The sequence below is a fragment of the Aptenodytes patagonicus genome, chromosome 11 (assembly GCF_965638725.1).
Source record: "Aptenodytes patagonicus chromosome 11, bAptPat1.pri.cur, whole genome shotgun sequence".
Classification (NCBI taxonomy): Eukaryota; Metazoa; Chordata; class Aves; order Sphenisciformes; family Spheniscidae; genus Aptenodytes; species Aptenodytes patagonicus.
In genome coordinates, this window is record NC_134959.1 from 2,551,376 (window position 1) to 2,570,702 (window position 19,327).

A 19,327-nucleotide genomic window follows, 5' to 3' on the forward strand; every position below is an offset into this window, starting at 1 on the left:
TAATGCCCTTGTGAGCATTAAAAGCTGATCTGCTGCGTACTTTATTTTAATCCCCAGTTATAAACCACTGAGAACAGCAACTATGTAGATTGTGGCTAGTTGAGGTTCCCTCTTTTCTGGGTGCCAGCATATGCGTGTCTGTAAAAGATAACAGAACTCCAGGAAGGGTGTAGATTAAGAAGGTTGGAGAGGTTTATTTAAAGATGGCATATGTTCCCGTATTTGAATGGGAATCGCTTCCATCTCAGACATGCCACATTTGAGATTTAGTTTGCCAAAAGATGGCAGGTGACTGACAATTCATCTTCTGCATTGATATGGATGATGGCGTAATCTTTACCAGCAGGTCACAAAAGTGCCAGAAGTTCATGCTAAAATTTCTCAGAATGCAAATGTAATAGTACCTTTGACTTTTTTTCCAAGCATGAATTACTGTGTTTTGTCGTGAACTCCAATAATTCTCCAGTTAGTAAAGTCACAAAATTGGACATTTCTCATTCTCAGCTGGAGGCATTTCGGATGCTGCTCTTTACTTCAGATGGTGAAGAAGAAAAGAGAATGGTAGACAACTTTCGCCCTCTTCAGCCATTAATGAATCGAACCGTCCGTTCATCCTTCCAAAGCGGGCATCTCTTGAATACTGAAGTACAGCCCAAGGACCATGCTGAGCAGATCAGGCCATAGATGGCCCATGAAATGTCAGTCCAGACTGCAATACCTGGATATAACAGACATCATTTTTTAATTATTTTTTCCGTTTTCTGCAGTGTGTGTATGCTGTACAGTTTCACAGCCAGCCAGTTTCAGTTCTGCTAAGTGCCATTTGACCTTCAGTAGAGAAGCTGTGGGTTTTTTTAGTTTTGCCTTTTTTAAGAAGTAAATAATATTAACCATTAACAAATTGACTTGCTTTAAAGCAGGGATCAATAAGGAATTATTTTAACAGTTAAAGGAAAAATAAGGGCAGGAGATCTCTTCCCCTGCCTCTTTCCTGAATTGTTCTGTGTCTCTTCAAATGCTCTTTCAGTGACTTCCATGAATTAATAATCCCAACTAAAAACGTGTTAGCAAGCAGGAAGTGTGAAGAAGTGAAAAGTATTAATACTGATCAGGTCCTTTTGTGGAATTGTTTCAGAGGTTTGGGAAGAGAACTAGCTTCTCTAGTCACATATACAGAGACATTTTATCTTCTTCCTTTTTCCTTGGTGCTTAGGATGACAAGAGGATAAGGGAAAAAGTTGCTTACAGAGTCTAACCTCTTTCCATTCTATTGACTGCATGATCCATGTTTGATACGGATGCCACAGAATGTCCACTCTATCTACACCACAAGCCAGAAGACTTTTTCTAAAACCTTATAACAAACGTAGAAGCTTTTAGCTTTGGCAGCTTTTACTTTTTTGTATTAATAATGTGCCAGGAGAAGAGAGCAGAAGAGAATTCACCAGTATCTTAAGACTGGCAAGAGCAGCAAATTAGGCAAAAATCTCCAGTTGATCCCAGGAAATCGATCACATCAAAGGAAATAAAAATTAGATAAGCCCCAGCTGACCCCCCCAATAAGTTTTTTGGGGGGAAATAAAAAAAATTCTGAAAGCTAATCCAGTGCTAGGAGAGTATGGACAAAATGCAGCATTCAGATACTTGAAAGATTCCCCCCCCCCAGTAACTCGTGGAGCACCAGTGCACTCTCTTCAAAGTTTTGTCTTAAGATGTACTTTTCTTATAAAAAGAGTTATCTAGCTTCAGGACAACTGGGGACCAGATGGTATTTATAGCACCTTATGGTAACGACATTAAGTGGTGGTTGAAATTTATTTGTGGACCAGACAAAATTGTTGTGTAAGCTGCCAGCTGTGCAGCCTTATCCTAGAGTTACAGTCCAATTGCCACAAGTATTATCTACCTCTGAAGCATACTACTACTAGCCATAATTTTCTCTCGAGCATCTTTCTCACTGGCTTTTTATGCTTTACTGTATTTAACAGTGTGCCTGTGCGTGAAATTAAGGTACCAAATGTATGGTCAGATTTTCTGATGAGGAGCAGGTCTGTCTGTAAACTCATGATGTGATCTTGATTGATTGTATTTGAGGAGTCTTCTTGGAGAACAGACATTACTTGGTCTGCTTCTGCCAGTAAGCAAAGTCACTGGTTGCTGGTGTGATTCGGCACAAGTGATGCCAGGACACTAGCTTGTCAATGCTAAATTCAGAACTTCAGAATAGATTTTTTTTTTTAAAGTCCAAGTGTTCAGTTTAAACGCACTTTAACACTTTTTAGTGTTAAAATGATGCCTGATGATTTTAAGGCTTTTGAATATTCTTGTTTAACCAATTAAGTGCCTAGATTCTGCCTTTGCTTCCTTAATAGCCCTACCTCAGGCTGTTACGTTGTGCCTTTCTCCCTTGGCAATTTGAAATGGGGCCATTTAACCTTAGAGTGACTCTATGTGGTAAATGTAAGAAAAATCTCTCTTCTATCCCAGTGTAGCATACTTATTTTTACTGTGTAGTATATTCAACATAGCAGTATATATCTTCAGTTTCATTACCTCTCCCAAGCCCTTACTGCTTGGTTGAACCTTACCGTCTTGGTTGAACACTGTAGAACTATACCATCTATACCAACTTGGTTGAACTATACCATCTCAGTTGAACTATACAGTGTTTGGCATCATCAGACAGACTTTTTACCATGTTCCTGGTCTGCAGCATCACATCAGTGATGGTTTTGCCAGAGAATGACAGGTTCCAAAATAGTTTTGGAAGGGACATCTACAGTTCTGGCAATAGGAAAAGACTTCGTGTACTTTCTGCCTGAGCGTATGTGATCAAGTCATTGTTAAGCTTGAGGTTTTCGTTCAGTGCTGTTTTTGCAAACGCTTTTCTGAGGAGGACCCCGTAGAAAGAAGGCAGTGATTCAGAACTGGCTCATATCTTGTCTATCTTTGAGATTTTTGCTACTCATTATTAGCAGTTAGGAAAAACTGTAATATAAAGACATCTTAATGTTGCCTTTACATTTAAAAAGAAAGGTGACTCCAGCAGCACTGGGCTAGCCTATAGGCTACCTACTATAGGTAACCTGCATCAATATCCCTATCATACATGAATGGGTCTTTTAAAAAGCTTCGTGCAATTGCTCCAGGTTTTTGAGTTGTCTTGGTAATTTTCACCAAGTTTTTGTGTACCTCTGATCCACTGAGCTTGTTTCACTAGTTACTATAGCTTTCCAAGCATATGCCAATACAAAATACATATTTTGTTCTTAGGGAACTACTGTGGTGTAAATGCTTAATCTTCAGATGTTTCATAATGCCATAGTATGCTCGTACCCAACTGAGTTCTCAATGGTTAGGTTTGCTCCACTGAACCAAATTTTCTTCCTACATGTGTAAATCTCTTTTTAACATGCTCACCACCATGCATCCATCAGAGATGATGCTGAATATTCTATTTTCAGTGATCTATTTAAAATTCTCAGAGAGATTTACTTACTTTGTTAAAGTATTGTTGTGGAAGTTTTGTTAGAGAATAGGTGTATTATCTAGTCATACGGTTAATAAGCTATATACTCCATACATATTTACGTAAAATCACATCTAAGTATACTGACATCAATTTCGGTTTCAGCACTGATCGTGTCAAATATCTGGAAACAGGGTCATCGCAGAAATTAACTCTACTGTGCTACAAAAATAAGCTTTACAGGGATTTTCTGTTACAGTTATTTCACTGTTTTTTGAGTCTTGCATTTACATGTCTGTTTTAGCATCTCTGGTTAAGGTAGGCAGTATCGGTTGCAGGGCGGATTGTCGTTGAAATTAGCAGTCTGGAAATGAACAGAAAGGTGTTTTGGTTTTGGGGTTTTTTTTTAACTTTTATGTTACAATGACTGTATTGGCCTTGCAAAAGCTAACTTCAAGAAAAATAATTCTGTGTGGCTGCGTGTGTATGTAAAACAGGAGACGGGATACAATTCTTTTGCCTTACACTCTCAGTTGCGGGGGGTGTGTGTGATTTGATCGTTGGACTAGAGCTAATATTTGTAATGACTTTGCACAAGTAAGTTAAACTGTTTGAAAGGTGTCTGCATAGGAATCTTTAGGCTCTTCTTTCTGATGGTACAATACAAAAGGGTCAAAGCACACATTTGTATTTGTCCTTGCATAGTAGTCACTTCCGTTACTTAATACTGTACTGGGAGACATTCCTGTGGCAGTAAGTACTAGGAATTAAAGACTGTAATAGAAATAATTTTGAGGACAGCTTATTGAAATGGGAGTAGAAGGTTTTTGAGCTTAGATCTGCATCCGTATTGGTCTGACTTCCAACTGCCTTTCAGTATTTCTGTTAACTATCGCTCTTATCAGAAATGTTGTTCTTGGCGACTTCATAGTTGGAATGACTTCATTTGGCATTTGAATGTTTGATCCGTATTCCTACATTCCGGACCTTTCACACCAGTGCACTTCAGGTGTACGCCACCACGTATACCTGACCAGTCTTTTGTTGTCTTCTGTCATGGATAGCTTGCATTGGTATTTTTACCGCAAGTCTGACAGGAGTGTATCTTTTCGCTGTGAAAGCTATAGAAATGGAGATTGCTTTGAGCTCACGAGAATCTGCTGGGTTTTAGAGTACTGGAATTCTACATGGCTTGCTTTTGAGGAAGGGTCCCTTTTTCTGCTCAACTTCATAGTCAATAGTATTTGCTTTACAATTTGAACACCTTAGTTTTGAATGTCTTAACTTGTATTTCTTGGCACATCTTTGCTTTTTTCTTTGTGCATCTTGTTTTTGTGGCAGTTATTACATTGTGTATTTTAATGTATGTTACCTGCCTAATCATAATTTACTGAAACAATTGTCTTTGCGGACAACATATATAACAGGGAATGCCTTTTGTTCTCCTAGGACACAGGCCTTTTTCCTCAGTTTTTACCTGATGTAAAGAAACCCCTAGCTGCTGTATTTTAAACTGTTAAATTAGTGTGCGACTGTGCAATAAAGAAACACGGAGAAACCTGTGTCTGTATCTCATTGTGTAATTAAGCTCTCCAAGTTAAAAAGTAGATTCTCTGTCAAGAAAATAATACAATTCCTTCTTGAGAATGAACCAGTTCATTATGAGTGGAGTCTAATCAGATGTCAGACATTCTGTGATACTTAAAAGCTATGAAAGACTGCTGAAGTGTATTATAATTGGAATGAAAGAACAATGACCTCTCTGTTGCCGCTGTACTGATGGAAGGATGTCTAACTATTTGTTACATTCAGCTAGATGCAACATGCCGTCTAAAATGGGATTCCAAATTTTGAGGATCGTTGCTAAACTACTTCATTTGACACTGATCGTTAAACTCAACCTGTCAACTAAGCTCCTTTTTCCTTTGTGTAATTGGTCTTGATAAAACTGGGCATTGATCTGATGTGGTGTAACTCTCAAGAGTTTCACATTTACTGGTTGTGGCTACAAGAATCTTATCAAATAACCCAAAAAACCCCTTTGAGTAAAATAAATTACTTTTATCAAAAAAAAATTGGCTAATCAGGTGAAATAAGCGTTAATTTCTCTGTCTCACTGCTCAGCCTTGCTTAGAGTCTAGGTATCATATCTATATGTTATGCTTAGCTGAATTCATTCAAACAAGTTTCCATTTCTTTTGATGGGAAAAGTAGGAGATTACATTCCTGGTTAAGGAATTTCCCCCTGAAATAACTGTAGACAATACTTTTATGTAAGGCCTCCCAAACTGTGCTATTTGGTCGCCTTTGTGGTAGGCAAGCCGTTTCAGTATGAAGAAAGAGTGGCACGGGTTAAGAGTGAGGCCAGCTCCACTATTATTACTATTTAAGGGTTCTAGAAGCTACCACCACTTCCATTTACCCAACAAAAAAGCTTATAAGCTCTTGTATTAGTATAGCTGAGGTGTTTGCTAAAGAAATGGCTTATTTGGTTCCAGCAGGCTGTCTTTTATTTTGATCAAGGCAGCTCTCCCGATAAATGGTTAAGAACATACACATTACTTGTAACAAATGGCCAATTTACTTCTGATATTGGTAATTATTTGTCTTTCTGACAAATAATTCTTCCCGTCTTTCTTTTTGATGTGACAAACTTGAAGTGCCTGAGTATTAGCATATGGAGAACTGATTGTATAATCAAATAGTCTTCAAAGATTCTGCAGAATAACTTGGGGGCCTGAAGAGAGTTAATGTTCGCGGTCAGAACTGATAACAATACTTAGCATTTGTGAAGTGCTTTGAAGATACAAAGCACTGTATGAACACACCCTAACACCATGATTGCAAAGCGGGTATTTTCTCAGCAATACAAATGGAGAAACGGTTGCAGAATTAACTCCGATTGATTCATTTGCAAAACAGTCAAGCATGTGGTTGACTTTAAACAGGGCAGTTCAGTGGCTGCTACTCCACTGCTTCTTGATCCCAGGGTTTCCAAATGGAAACAGTGTCAAAACTGAGACTGAAACCTGCAAATTCTCAGCTGCAGTCTGTTACGAAATTCCTTTTTGGAAGAATTGGATGCAGAGAGAAAAAGATAACTTGGTCCCATTCTTGTGGAAGTTAATGGAAATTTCTGTGAATTAGGTTAATACCAGGTGTAAAATGCCAATCATCAAGCAGTTAATTTATTTGCCTTAACTAAGAACTTAGTCTAGAGCACGGGTGAAGTAAATCCATTGATGAATGATTTTGTTCACCCAACTATACAACTGAGTTTGAGCATTCATCTGAAAATACCTGAAGCATACATCTTATTTCAATTCCCATCCTGTCTGCTGGATCCTGGTGTAATGAGGCCAACACAGAGACAATCCCGTATGTTGTAGGAACCTGTTTTTTTCTGACTTTTATGGTCCCGCGAACATTCTGCCTAGGCTAAAGTATGAAATACAGTAACAAGTAAATGTTGGTAAATCTTACTTTGAGAAATGATTGGTTTAGATTACAGCCATATAGCCTCTCCAGTGGGGCTGATGTTAAGCTTGTAGGCTAAAGAAAGGCTTTTGGGGTTTGAGGGAAACTGTGTGATAAATATGTTTTGCTGTTTATTTTTAATTGCTTTTCATAGTCTTTGCAATCTCTTCAGGATCCCATTTCTCTCTGAAAACTAGAAGAACGTGCTCGGTGCAAAGGCAATTTTTGTCTAAGCTTTCTTCCTAAATAGGTGCGTTTATATAAATGGAGAAGCGGGGAACACTGTTCTTAAGCCCCTGGGCTGTTGTGACCGACAGCCACTAGGTGTCAGGTTCTGATCATTGCTTCAACGGGCTGCTTGGGATTCCTGTAATGGTTGGAAGCGGTCATGACGCCAATTGCCAGTGCGAGGTGCCCGAAAAAGTTACTAAAACTTTGCATCTTTCCTCGGAATGCAGATCTCGTGTTTCTCTGAGGTATCTTGCAGAAAACCTCCTGACCCACCCTGCTGCCCGTACCGAAGCGTGTCTGAAACTTGCAAGGAGGAGGATGGTCCAGGGAGGATGGACGCCGACCTTGGGTTTCAGAGCTTGGGCACAACTTCTTGTGTGACACCAACTAATCACTTGCTGAGAAACAGCTCCTCAAAGGTACCGCTTGCCACCTCTCAACAGGAATGATTGTTGTTGAGAATCAGGGCTTCCAGGCTTTAGCCTCTGAACTCCTCTCCTATCCCACAAGGACAAGAGGGAGTCTGAATTTGCTGAAGAATTGGCTCCTTAGGCACTATTGTGAAGTATCCAAGTACGTCTCCTTGGATGCAAGACCTATGCCTTCATTGAGGTAGCGTGATAGAACTTGCTCATTTTGCCTGCACACTTGCCAGATTGGCAAAATTACTGGGTTTTTTTTGCAAACAAGTCTTTTTGGTGATCTTGGCGTCTGAAGTGCCAGGCGGATTTCTGCAGTGCCTCTGCAGAAATGCAGGTGATGCAGCGATGGGGCCTTGGCCTGTGCTTGCGTGAATATGTCAAATAGAAGAGTACAGTAAGTGCACTAAAATCAGATGGGGCTGGGGGGGGTGGTGTCAGCAGGTTTTGCTGAACTTTAGGTTTAAACACACACAGAGACCCATTCTCCCTTGTAAGAACACGCAGTCCGGTCTAGGCAGGAGAATGCGTGGTAACAAGCCTCCCCTCCTGGCAGCTGACAGTGAGGAGCCCCCCCCTGCACCCCGGAGCCGGGGGCCGAGGCGGTGGGGGGCCGCTTTGGTCCCTTTGTGCCCCCTGGCTCCTCGCCGTGCCTCTTTGGCCTCTTGGGGTGCAGGGGAGGGTGGAGGGGGGATGGCGTGCGGGCCGCCCGCGCCTCGAAAGAGATCCGCCGATGAGGGGCGGACAACGCCGCCGGTTCCCGGGGGCCGGCCAGCGGCTGTCCGCGCAAGGCGGTGGCACTGCAGCACACCCCCCTTCCTCCTCCTCCTCCTCCTCCTCCTCCCGGAAAGGAGGCCAGGCCCGCGCTCCCCGCCTAAGCGGGAGGCGCTCGCCGCACGCCGCCCACCGCCGCCGGAACAAAAGGGGCGGCTGCATGGTGGCGGCGGAGCGCCCTGCCGCGCCCGCCCTGCTCCGCGCCCCGCTCCGCCGCCCCGCGCACCGCTCCGCGCCGCGCCACCATGTCGGGCAGCGGCGGCGGCAGCAGCAGCAGCAGCGCGGTGAAGAAGAGGAGCCCGGCGGGCTCGGCCTCCTCGCTGGCGCAGGAGGAGGAGAAGCAGGCGATGGAGAAGATGCTGGAGGCGGCGGGCGGTGGGGCACAGGAGAACGGCTGTGCCCGCTCGCCCTCGCCCTGCGCCTCCGCCGAGGGCGAGGGGGTGACCCTGCAGCGCTCTATCACGCTGGTCAACGGCGTGGCCATCATCGTGGGCACCATCATCGGCTCCGGCATCTTCGTCACCCCCACCGGCGTGCTGCGGGAGGCCGGCTCGCCGGGGCTGTCGCTGGTGGTGTGGGCCGTCTGCGGGGCCTTCTCCATCGTGGGTGCCCTCTGCTACGCTGAGCTGGGCACCACCATCACCAAGTCCGGCGGGGACTATGCCTACATGCTGGAGGTGTACGGCTCCCTGCCCGCCTTCCTCAAGCTCTGGATAGAGCTGCTCATCATCCGGCCCTCCTCGCAGTACATCGTGGCTCTGGTCTTCGCCACCTACCTGCTCAAGCCCATCTTCCCCACCTGCCCGGTGCCCGACGAGGCTGCCAAGCTGGTGGCCTGTCTCTGTGTCCGTAAGTACCCGCAGACCCTCTCCAGGTGCCTGCTGTCCTGCTACCCCACGTGGCTCCCTGCTCACCGTCGCCTTCCCCAAAAAGCCCAAACAGCTAGCTGCCTTGAGCCTATCGCTTTGTAGGAGATGCACCATCTCTCCTGTGCTAAACTGGCTCCATACTGTTTTTTTGGGGCTGTTTTGAACAGCGTGAGTAGGAAATGTGGCCCCATCCCAAATAAATTGAGCAAAAAATTCCCAAACCGCCAGTTACAGGCTAGCGAGCCTCTCTGATTTCTGGCAATGCAGCGAGCAGCATGCGATAAATGCAGCGTGCATTTTGCCCGTGCGCTGGGATGGGATTCCTCGTGCCCTCCTGCAGGAGTGTCTTCGGGCAGGGTAAAATCCCCTTGCAGCCCTGCAGTGCTGAGGTGCAGCTCATGTGTCAGCTATGCAGACATAGGTTAGGATAGCGTGCGGTTGGGAAATTATCTGTCAGGAGCAACTGGTGCTGAACGTGGCCTGTGCTGCAGTGCCTGGCTGTTTTCAGCACCAGTTTTCAGATGAGATGTTTCTCGCTGTATGTGCACTGATACTATGCTCGAAGCCCATTCGGGTTTTTTTTGCTAGCACGCATTGTATCTCATGAGACGTTGCCTTGCAGAGAAGTTCAGTCATGCTGTGATGAATTTAGGACCACTGATGTCTGCCATGGCACACAAATCTCTCTCTCCTGCTGCAGTTTTTATTCTCTCTCTGGTATTTTGAGGTCTGTGGTTTTGCCAGTGAAGCCCCATTTTCCATTCCTCCGGTGATGCAAAGTCACCCCATGCAAATTCCTCATTCTTTAAATACAGGACCATTTTCTGCCCCTCTCTCCTCATTTCCTATTCAGTCTGTGTTCCACTCTACTGGTAGTTCTTGTGCCATTGTGAAGGTGTATATTGGGAAAGGGTATAATTTTTTGTGAGGGCTTTATAAAGCATTTATTTGCTGTACAAAGTTATAGTCAGGTGATCTTTTTATTTTTTCATTTTGAGGTTGTGAAGTCTGCTTGTTTGTGCTGTCCAAAGGGAGATTGTGTTAGATTCCTTCACCCTCTGAGATTCGCAGGCATTCAAAAGTTGAAGCACGTGGTTGTTACGGGAAGATATATTGACTGTAAACGCCTTCATACACAAACTGACCCGAGTCTTTGGTAGATATGTTACATGGCTAGCTAGTAGATATAATAAGATAAATAACAGGCAGGGCAGCAAATTGTACTTTTTTTGGGCAAGATTGAAACTTACTCATTCCCCAGATAATTTTTTAGGAACATAAGGGCAGGTAGACAGGCATGTGGACTTTCCATCCAAGTTTTTAACAAAGTGGAGTGCATATATTTAGGAAATACAGTCACCCAACTAAGAAAGCTGTAGCAGGGTTAGAAAATAGTTCTGCTGATGGGTTTCTTGCCCCAGGTAGGGCCTTGTGAAAGAGCTGTTTTTAGAGCTTTCCTGCCGTCTGCAATATGGTTTCCTCAGTGACACAGAGAAAAGGGGCATGCGTGCATGTGGCATTCACATTTTTTGCTGAGAAGCTAACAGAATCAGAGCATTGATTAGATGGATTTTCTTACTGTTTTATGTCAAAGTTTTGCTGTGCAAGAACATATTGTAGTTGACAAAGCCTCTGAGAACACGTTTCTAATAATAAGTAACTTTTCATCTGCAGGTTTGTTCCAAAATAGGTGGGATGAGGTGTCTCTGTTCCCATTTTTACTGATCAGAAAACTAATACGGGGGTGAAGTAGACTTGCCCGTGGTGAGATCTGTTCAGTACCAGGGTGGATTGCAGCATGAAATGCCTTGATGCTAGGTCTCATTCCCACTTACGCTTCTCCAATAAGTAATATAAGTGTCTCTAGCTTTCTTTTGCTAGCACTTAGTAGTTTTCCCGAAGCAGAATTTATTCTTGAACCTTTATCTTGAAATGCCAAGGAAAGAGTTGCTAGTTCTACAAATCTGCGTCATTTCCATGTGTTTCTTCTTTAAACTTTATTCCCCCCCACACCGCTGGCTACTATTTTGTTTATGCTTTGGGTTAAATTTTTGTTTGTCTCCTTTGCTACAAAAGGTTAGTTCCTCATGCATTGCCTTCAGCAAGTTAGTTTTCTGTAACTTTGATTTTTGGAGTTAGCTTTTCTACTGTCTAGTGCCAAAACCACATGATGAACTAGGAACAACAAATGAAGTAAATCTGGTCCAAGGACTTAGCGAGTCACACAAAACTTCTGTGGACTAACAAGCGGCTTTGTTACATGGTTGTTCCAAATGTACCCTGACCCAGTGAGATACTCTTTTTTTCCAAGAGCCCTAGGGTAGGAAAAATGGCCTATTTGTGCATACGCTCTAGAGCATACGTTAACGAGTTATCTCAAAGAGGGGAAGAACAGTTTAGGAAGCAATAGGGGAATTTGGGGCCCCGGGCTGGAATACAGTTGACTTATTATGTAGCCAAAACCCAGCCGTCTAGAACAGTACCAGCTGTATTCCTTGCAAAGTTTGTATCTCGACATAAAATGCAATTGACTGCATGGTTTCTAGTAAGAGGAGAAATAACAAAAGTTATTTGTTTCCACTTTGAGTGTTACTGGTGTTGAACAGTTGAATAAATAATGTGTTCTTCAGTATTTGCCACCATGAAGTACAGACATTGAATTTCTAGGCATTAAGATAATCTGAATAAATCAGTCTTGAAAGAAAGAAAAAATAGTTGGAATAGGGAATTTTGTTCCCCTTAAGGTGCTGAGGAAAACAAGGTGGGTGGTAAGTAGAATTTAGCTACAAATAGGTATTTTCTGCTATCAAGATTGTAATCTACAGACAGTTGGTATGCAAGACTACTTCTTCCATAAGACAACATGAATGCTTATTGTGGTTGCCAAATAAACGTGTGGGAATTCACTACAGGGAAGTCTTCCCGTAGCAAGATGCGTCAAGCTGTTCATCATTAGCGTGGCTTATTTGATGTTCACAGCGAAACAGCCAGTGCTCCCTAGTTGTAAGAATTTGCAGGTAGTTTGGCTTAACGCTTTTGAGGCTGCGGGTTACTTAGGTAACTGATAAACTGCATGTTATTTTATCTGTGAGATTGGATGGCTGATACTTTTAGGACTGATAAATCATACAAGCAAATGCTAAGGGATAAAAAACCATGAGGTCCACCTGGTATCCAAGCATTTTTTGAATGGAAAAAGTTGATGTTCGTGAAGCTGCAGATTTGTGCATATGCGTGAAAACCCAACGGTTTTTTGAGATCACCCCAAACAATATCTCATCTAAACCGATTTTACCCCTTCTTCAGAGGATGGAGGGACAGTTACTAGGTCCTGACTTTTCATATTTGATGACATCTACATTACAGTATCAGTGTTGTACATGGCAAAGAATTGAACTACTAAGAATTGTACTCTGTTTCAGGTGCACATTTGAGGCTATGTAGATAAATGAAAATCCATTATATTTGTTGGTGGTTTCTCTTTTTTTCTCTTGAGAAAGCATCACAGTGGAATGTACATTTGCACTGCACTTCCAACATACGTGTATCTTTTTCTGCAATTTTCTCCAATTTATTTTCACTTTTAATTAAAAAAATACACACTTTTTAACTGAATATTTAGGAAGCAAGTGTAGTTTTGAAAGAACTTGTTTATATATGTTGCAGGACCGTCTTCACGTAGCAGAAGGAGGATCATGTAAAACTGTTTAATCCTGTCTTTTTTTCCCGTTGAAGAGGTGGTGTCCAGGTAATGGCCTGAACAGTGACATGGAACAGCATCCGATTGAAAGTGCATCTCTGATATCTTACAGTGCTAGCGGGTCAGATTCTCTTTTACAGCTGGCTGCCACTTGTGTTACATTTCTTAAATTTGAACTGATAAATCTTAACAAAAATCATTAAAAAATGCACAGAGCACAACCTAATACACAGCGTATGTTCTAGAGGTGGCTCCAGGATGGAAAGTTTCAACTTATCCAGTTAAAGATAACACGCATATTTCTTATTTCCACCTGTTAATTTGCAGATTTCCTACATGTGAGAGGTCTTTGAATTGTGGTACAGTAAATTCCCTGTTGATAAGGGAGACGGGGGATAATGCTGCTTCCAGACCTGAGATGGTTCTTGCTTGGTGTTTCAGAGGTGCCTGAACTGTTCTTGCTACACACATCCTTAGACGCAGTCTGCCACCCCCCCCTGTGTGCTACATAACAGGTTATTCTATAATTTACTTATTTCTTGACAATATAATTTGCTCCACAAAAGCTTGAGAAACCCTGCCAGTTACATATAATTTTACTCTTGATCATCAATGTCAAATCAGTGATTTGACAGCTTCAGCTTCTGAAGCCTTTTATCACTTGTTAATTATATATGCTAATCTGGCACTAATAACTCCAATATTGCTGCAGCAATATCTGCTACTTCCAAGGCTACAGTACTTTAATCTTCTTCAGAATTTCTTTAGACTTCCTTTGCTGCTTCTGAAATACTGTTCTGGGCACTCCTCCTGCAAGCATGGAATTCCAGTAAAATGATCACATATTTCTCATTCGTCTCTTTTTGTTATGAACAGCCTAATAGTGGAAGAATTAGTAGCAGCCAGCACAGAGTTGAGCCATATCTAAGAGCATATGTCATATGGAAGCGTAAGTGCCTGACACCCCCCTGAGTACATTGTGAGTTAGAGGAGGAGAATGGTATCAAATCCAGGGTTTGGCAAAAGTGTATAAACACATGCTTTGAATGCTTGCCAAATTATAGCTGTAGTCCATAAGGGAATATTCAGTGTCAGCATTTCAATGAGAAATCGCATATGTTGAAAGTAGGAACGTCTTTATTTAGTATTAAGGTTTTACTTTAAATCTGACAGTTTGGCTGTTTGACCAGCTGTTTAAAGTGAAGCTATGGGTAGATTTTGAACTCATCAGGTATTAGATGGCAAGCAAGGCAAGCACAAAATACATCTTAGGCTTGTCAGTTTAAGATGGGTTTATTCTGCAGCGTTGCTACTTGGAATTAATCTACCAGGACAAGCAGGGTGTGAAGCTTTGAAGACTGACTTTTTTTTTTTCTCCTCCAGAAAGGTGGATTAAATGACTAAGCTGTATCAGTAAATATGCACTTGTTTGATCAGAGTGGAAGGAAGGGGTCTTTGTAGAATCCCTGCTGTATGGCTAATGTTGCAAGACTGAGGTTGCTTTTTTAAATCCACATTTAATTAGAGAGAGTAGCATTAATGAAAATAGCCTCTAACACTAGCAGGACTCTCCTGAAATGGATGAAGGTTCGGAGGACTCTTGAAACACAGCAAGCAACTACTGCATTTCTTGGCACCCCTCTTGGATCTCACAACAAATGTCCCGTTAAATTTTATTGTGTTTGAATTATTTACTTTACCACTGAGATCCTTCAGAGTCTTCCTCTTCTGACATGAACAAATTGGGAAGGCTTTTTCAGAGAAACTGTCCATGGTCAGTCTAATTCAAAGCAACATCACTAGGTATTTCAAGTATTCCAATAGTCTCATGGTCCCAGTGTCAGATATGGCCAATAGGTCAAATGCAACGGATGGGAATGCAGGGCTGAATTCCAACCCTCTGCATGGCATAGGTGGCATGATTCGGACTAAAACCTGCCTGGAATTTTTCGTGACGTTCATGCCTCAGGATTTAGCACTCAACGCTGAAGGTCAGCCACCTTCCTGTGGATTTGTGGAACCTAACTCAGTACAACTATGGGAAGGGGTTTCTGTATCGGTGCAGCATCATTGTGGGCCAGGTGAGATGCCATGTTTGCAGGTCCAGTAGCTGACCATCTGGCCAGGATGGTGATATGTCTGTGGGGCTTAATGTGCCCATAAAATATCAGTAAGTGTTGTTTGCTGTTAGGAAGATATTACATATGAGGTGGGCATGGTGGAAAAGGTGTTTAGCTTCTGATAGTTACAGGGTTCTTTTAATTTGCTGGGAATGGAAGAAATATACCTCATTCTCCCATTGCATATATATGTTGTTTGTCTCCCATTTATGTGTTTGTCTCCCATACCTATGTTGTTTGTCTCCCATTGCGTATATTTGTTGTTTGTCTATATTTTGTTTGTCTTCCTGTGGTAAAATGACCTGTTTTGTGGAATTACTGCATCATGTAACCTAGAAACTTTGACAGTAAAAAGACAAGATTCTTTCTAAGGAGACAAAATAGTAACTCCTGCCACTAGCTAGGAGTTAGCTCCCCTAGCATTAATAAATTCTTCGTAGTTTTTCATGTGCCGCACAATTTGAATAGTGTAAACTGTATCACCGTTATTACGGTACCTTGGTACCAAAGCGATAGGTGCATTTATATAGGCTTGAGATCCAGCCTCTGCAGTATCTGCAAACTGAAATTCTTCACTGAGCTCTTCCTCAGGCAGTCTTGGTGCCGCCTTTTGGCCCTGACTGTGCTGCGCTGGTTGGCACAGCTCTTGAGAGAGCGGTGGCAAGTAAGTGCTTGTTAATTTATTCTTGCAGAATTCTGGAAACTTGGGGGTGTGGATGCTTCTGGGAGCTGTGCTACATGGTGGAATGCTGGCATCATCCTGCTTTGCACTAACTTTTCTGGCTCCCAGCTCCAAGCCTGTTTCGGCACCAGGGGCTTCTCGGAATTGAAAGCCAGCAGAGAGTTGGAGTTGTGACACATTCAGGGTGCCTGCGGCCATTTTTTGGAGACATCCAGAGTTCATGGTCTCAGTTAGGGGGTGGGTCTGGAGACGATGCCTCTTCTTAAACTCTAGTGGTAGGGCAGCCTTTGCCTTCTCCTTTCACCATGTGCCCATCCCCTGATTTCCTCAGCATTGCTGTTTTGGGAAGAAAAATAAAAAGGAAACTGTAAGCTGCTGCCAGGTATTTTTACTATTATAAGTTGATTTTAATATAGACACATTTGGTCTGGGGCCAAGTGCTTCTTTCCAACAGCCTCATGTGCCACTAAGCATTTCCCTTCTACAGACTGATTGCCCTGGCTGTTAAGTTTCTCTGGGGACTTGTCCTTGAAGAAATATCTGCAAAGGTTTTCCTTCTGCTTTTTCTCTTTACCATCTTGCAGGGCACAAGTCTTCACTCAATATCTATAGAGTTGAAATTTCCCTAACCATTTTCTGTGTATGTCCTTGTACGTATGTCTCGTGTTAGATTGTGCTATTAGAAATAGACACCCGAGACTATTTGAAAACCCTGTGGCATCACAGCCACCTGAATATAAAGTGGGTGTTTTTTGGCCTTAGTGAATAGCTAAGGCATTGATGTCCCCATGGTTTAAACCACTGTAGTCAGTGTAGCATAATTCCTTGTTTGTATTATGTGGAGTAGCTCTTTATTTTTGATGTGTCTAACCTCTTGTGGGCTTAGGCAGCAGTTCCCTTTAAAGCACGTGGACCGTTTTGTGTCTGTGCCATCTGCTGCTGTCATCCCTGTGGTTTGTTTCTTGGTGGCCATGGGCTCAGCTTGTCTTGTCTGTGTTTGAAACCTGGTTGCACCATCTTTGGTAGAAGAGAAAACTGCTTGTCCATCATCTGCACGTTATGGAGAGTGAAAGGAGCAGCCTTTGCTGTAGGACGGGGCAATGGAAAGGAGCCGAGAACTGTTCTGTAAGTAATTGTGAGAAGAAAATCAACATCATCCAGTGGCAGGTGGTAAATGGAAGCATCATCTTACAGTTGTAAGGGCTAAGTGCTTTGGAAATGTGTGAGTTACAAACGGGAATCATTGCACAATTCGTCCTCTGTGTGCGGACAGTGTTACAGTCCCTGTTTTCCTGGTGGGGAAGCTGAGGTGGAGGATTTTCCTTCGTTCTTCTCCTTCTTTCCACAAGTTCCCTACTCTGCTGTGCATTTTCATTCTGGTCCAGTAATACCACGAATAGGAATCCATGGGTAACTTGCAGCAAGTTAATTGAGTTTACTTTTTTGAAGCAAGCTACTTACACAGATTTATTGTTGTTATAGAGGTGTATACTGAATTATAATAGGAAGCACTACAGGTCAAGACCAGGGAAACCTATAGAAGATTAAATAAAGGATAAAAGTGACATTGTGCAAGACTCCCAAGGTATGTAACCTCACACACAGCATGAATGCAGCTGTGCCAGTACCTCAAGAATTCCTACACCCATTTAAGAAATGTTTCACCTGAAAAGCTGCTAAAGGTCTTGGGTTGGGCAAACTCCCATCTCCCCATCAGCAAGTTACATATGGTGCTGGAATTGCATCCTTTTTTCCCCTGTGAATGAGGATGAGTGCGCAGAGCTGTGGATCGGCTGCTTGTTTGCTTTTTTTCCAAACGGAGCCTCCCTGAGCACTGTCTTTATTCCCGTCTCCGATCCATGGCCCCGTTCCATTACCCCGGGAAAGCTGCAGCCCTGCCTTTTTCTATAGGATAGTTGCCAAGAGTAGTGCATCATAAATGCCAAGCCCCGGTTTACCTGTGTTAGGGCTCCATTCACGCTCTGCTTTGGGCAGAACCACATGCCCGCAGGGCAACTTTACTGCATCCTGCCTTTCCTTTGTAGACACAGGAGCTGTTGTTATATGTAGTGTATTCGTCAGGGACTTGTACTGTGTGGGGATTGTCACGATCCCTTTCTATGTCTGCTTTGTAGGGATTTATTCCTATTGTCACCTAGAAATCACGTTTGGGAGGGATCTTGGAACTTGAGTTCAAAGGAATATGCCCGTAAATGTGAATGGGGGGGGGGGCAAGGTTCTGGGTCCTGTGTTGGATTAGTCAGTTTATCCTTGGTTCCTGTCAGTAATGGGGAAATTACCTGACTCCGCAGGTGAGTGCCAGCGGAGTGCCAGGTTAAGTGACATGCCTGAAGCCAGCTGGGACTACTAGGACTGAGTAAATAATTGAAGCTGGACCCGCTGTTGTCTTTACAAAGCCAAACTTCTCTTTGAAAGCCTCTGGATTCCCCTGTTAGGTGTGGCTTAAGTATCTTGAGATGAAGCTCACACTCAGCTAGGCTAGAGCAGTCACCAGGAAGAGATGAAGGGGTGAACAGCACCTTGTGAGCGTGTTCTCTCTGCAGCAGTCAAAAACCAGTATCTTCCCTACTTCTGCCAGATGTAATAAGTAAATAAAGAAAACTACCCCCTCTTACAACTGCAATCACTGCAGCTTTCTAGCTCCTATTATCCCAACTATGTAAAGCCTTTGGAGAGTGGCTGCTGGATCAGACAGACTGTGTCACGTCAGGTTGTGCTGAAATCCTTATTCCTAGAATGATTCCTGAGAACAGCCTCGATGGCTCACGCTAAAGGTTTGCCTTGCTGCATAGCTGGCTCCTGACAGTGGCCAGCGGCTGTAGCCTTAGGAAAGGTGCTGCAGAAATTAGGGCAGCGCCATCTGATCTTTCCCTGCATTGTATCGTTGCCCTGATTTATAGTAAAGCTGTGGCTGTGCAGCTTTCCCCCGTTCTTCATGTGGAGCAGTTCATCCGAGGTGAACGGAGCAGTGCCAGGAGGAGTCCCACAGCCCCTGCTTCGCAGGGTAGCATCTCGGATCAAAGGAATAAAACTTTCTGCTTTAAGAAACCCTAGCCCTCTGGTCTCCTGAGATGTTGAGCAGCCACTGGAATTCATCTTGGGAGTTTTACTGAAAAAGTACTCAGTCTGTCTTTTCGTCTCGGTGTCTGTAGGATTCCTTCTGGTGGGTGAGACTGGGTTTTTTTTAGCCCTTCCTATGTTGAAAGCATTCAAGTGTAGTAACTCCACCACACTCCTTTAGGAAAGACAAATATTATTACATAGTGGGAAAAGCAAAGCAGAGAGATTGTGACTTGAAGGGCTCTGAATCACGACTGGCATGGAAGAAGCTCTCAGCCCTGTTCCGAGTCTCTGGCCCTAAGTGTTTTCTTATTTTTACAGAGCCTGTTTGTCTGTCACCGATACGTTTTTAAGGGCTGAATACAGACGCTTCCGTTGCTTTTCAGTTTTGGACTGTGTAGAAAGCTTTTGCCTTTTATGTACACCACCGCCGTCCCACGGTCTGTCCAGCAGACTCCGTACAGAACCACAACACGAAAAACGGCCCTGAGTAAGTCAGTATTTA

General features: G+C 43.2%; 2 protein-coding genes across 3 annotated transcripts in view; both read left to right on the forward strand.

The window, feature by feature from the left end:
• Positions 1-19,327, forward strand: part of CA5A (carbonic anhydrase 5A) — a 34,443-nt gene that overhangs the window by 11,472 nt on the left and 3,644 nt on the right. The window contains exon 7 of one of the 2 annotated variants that reach the window (XM_076348957.1): positions 505-698. In XM_076348957.1, coding sequence (XP_076205072.1) covers positions 505-684 — 180 coding nt within the window. In that variant the 3' untranslated portion in view covers positions 685-698. Of the gene's footprint in view, positions 1-504; positions 5,028-19,327 lie in introns of those variants that run through there. The other variant, XM_076348955.1, reaches the window with a different exon arrangement.
• SLC7A5 (solute carrier family 7 member 5) overlaps positions 8,581-19,327 on the forward strand; it is a 42,738-nt gene continuing 31,991 nt past the window's right edge. Inside the window, exon 1 of the mRNA XM_076348954.1 lies at positions 8,581-9,219. Within this exon, the coding sequence (XP_076205069.1) occupies positions 8,616-9,219 (604 nt within the window). The 5' untranslated portion in view covers positions 8,581-8,615. The remainder of the gene's footprint in view (positions 9,220-19,327) is intronic.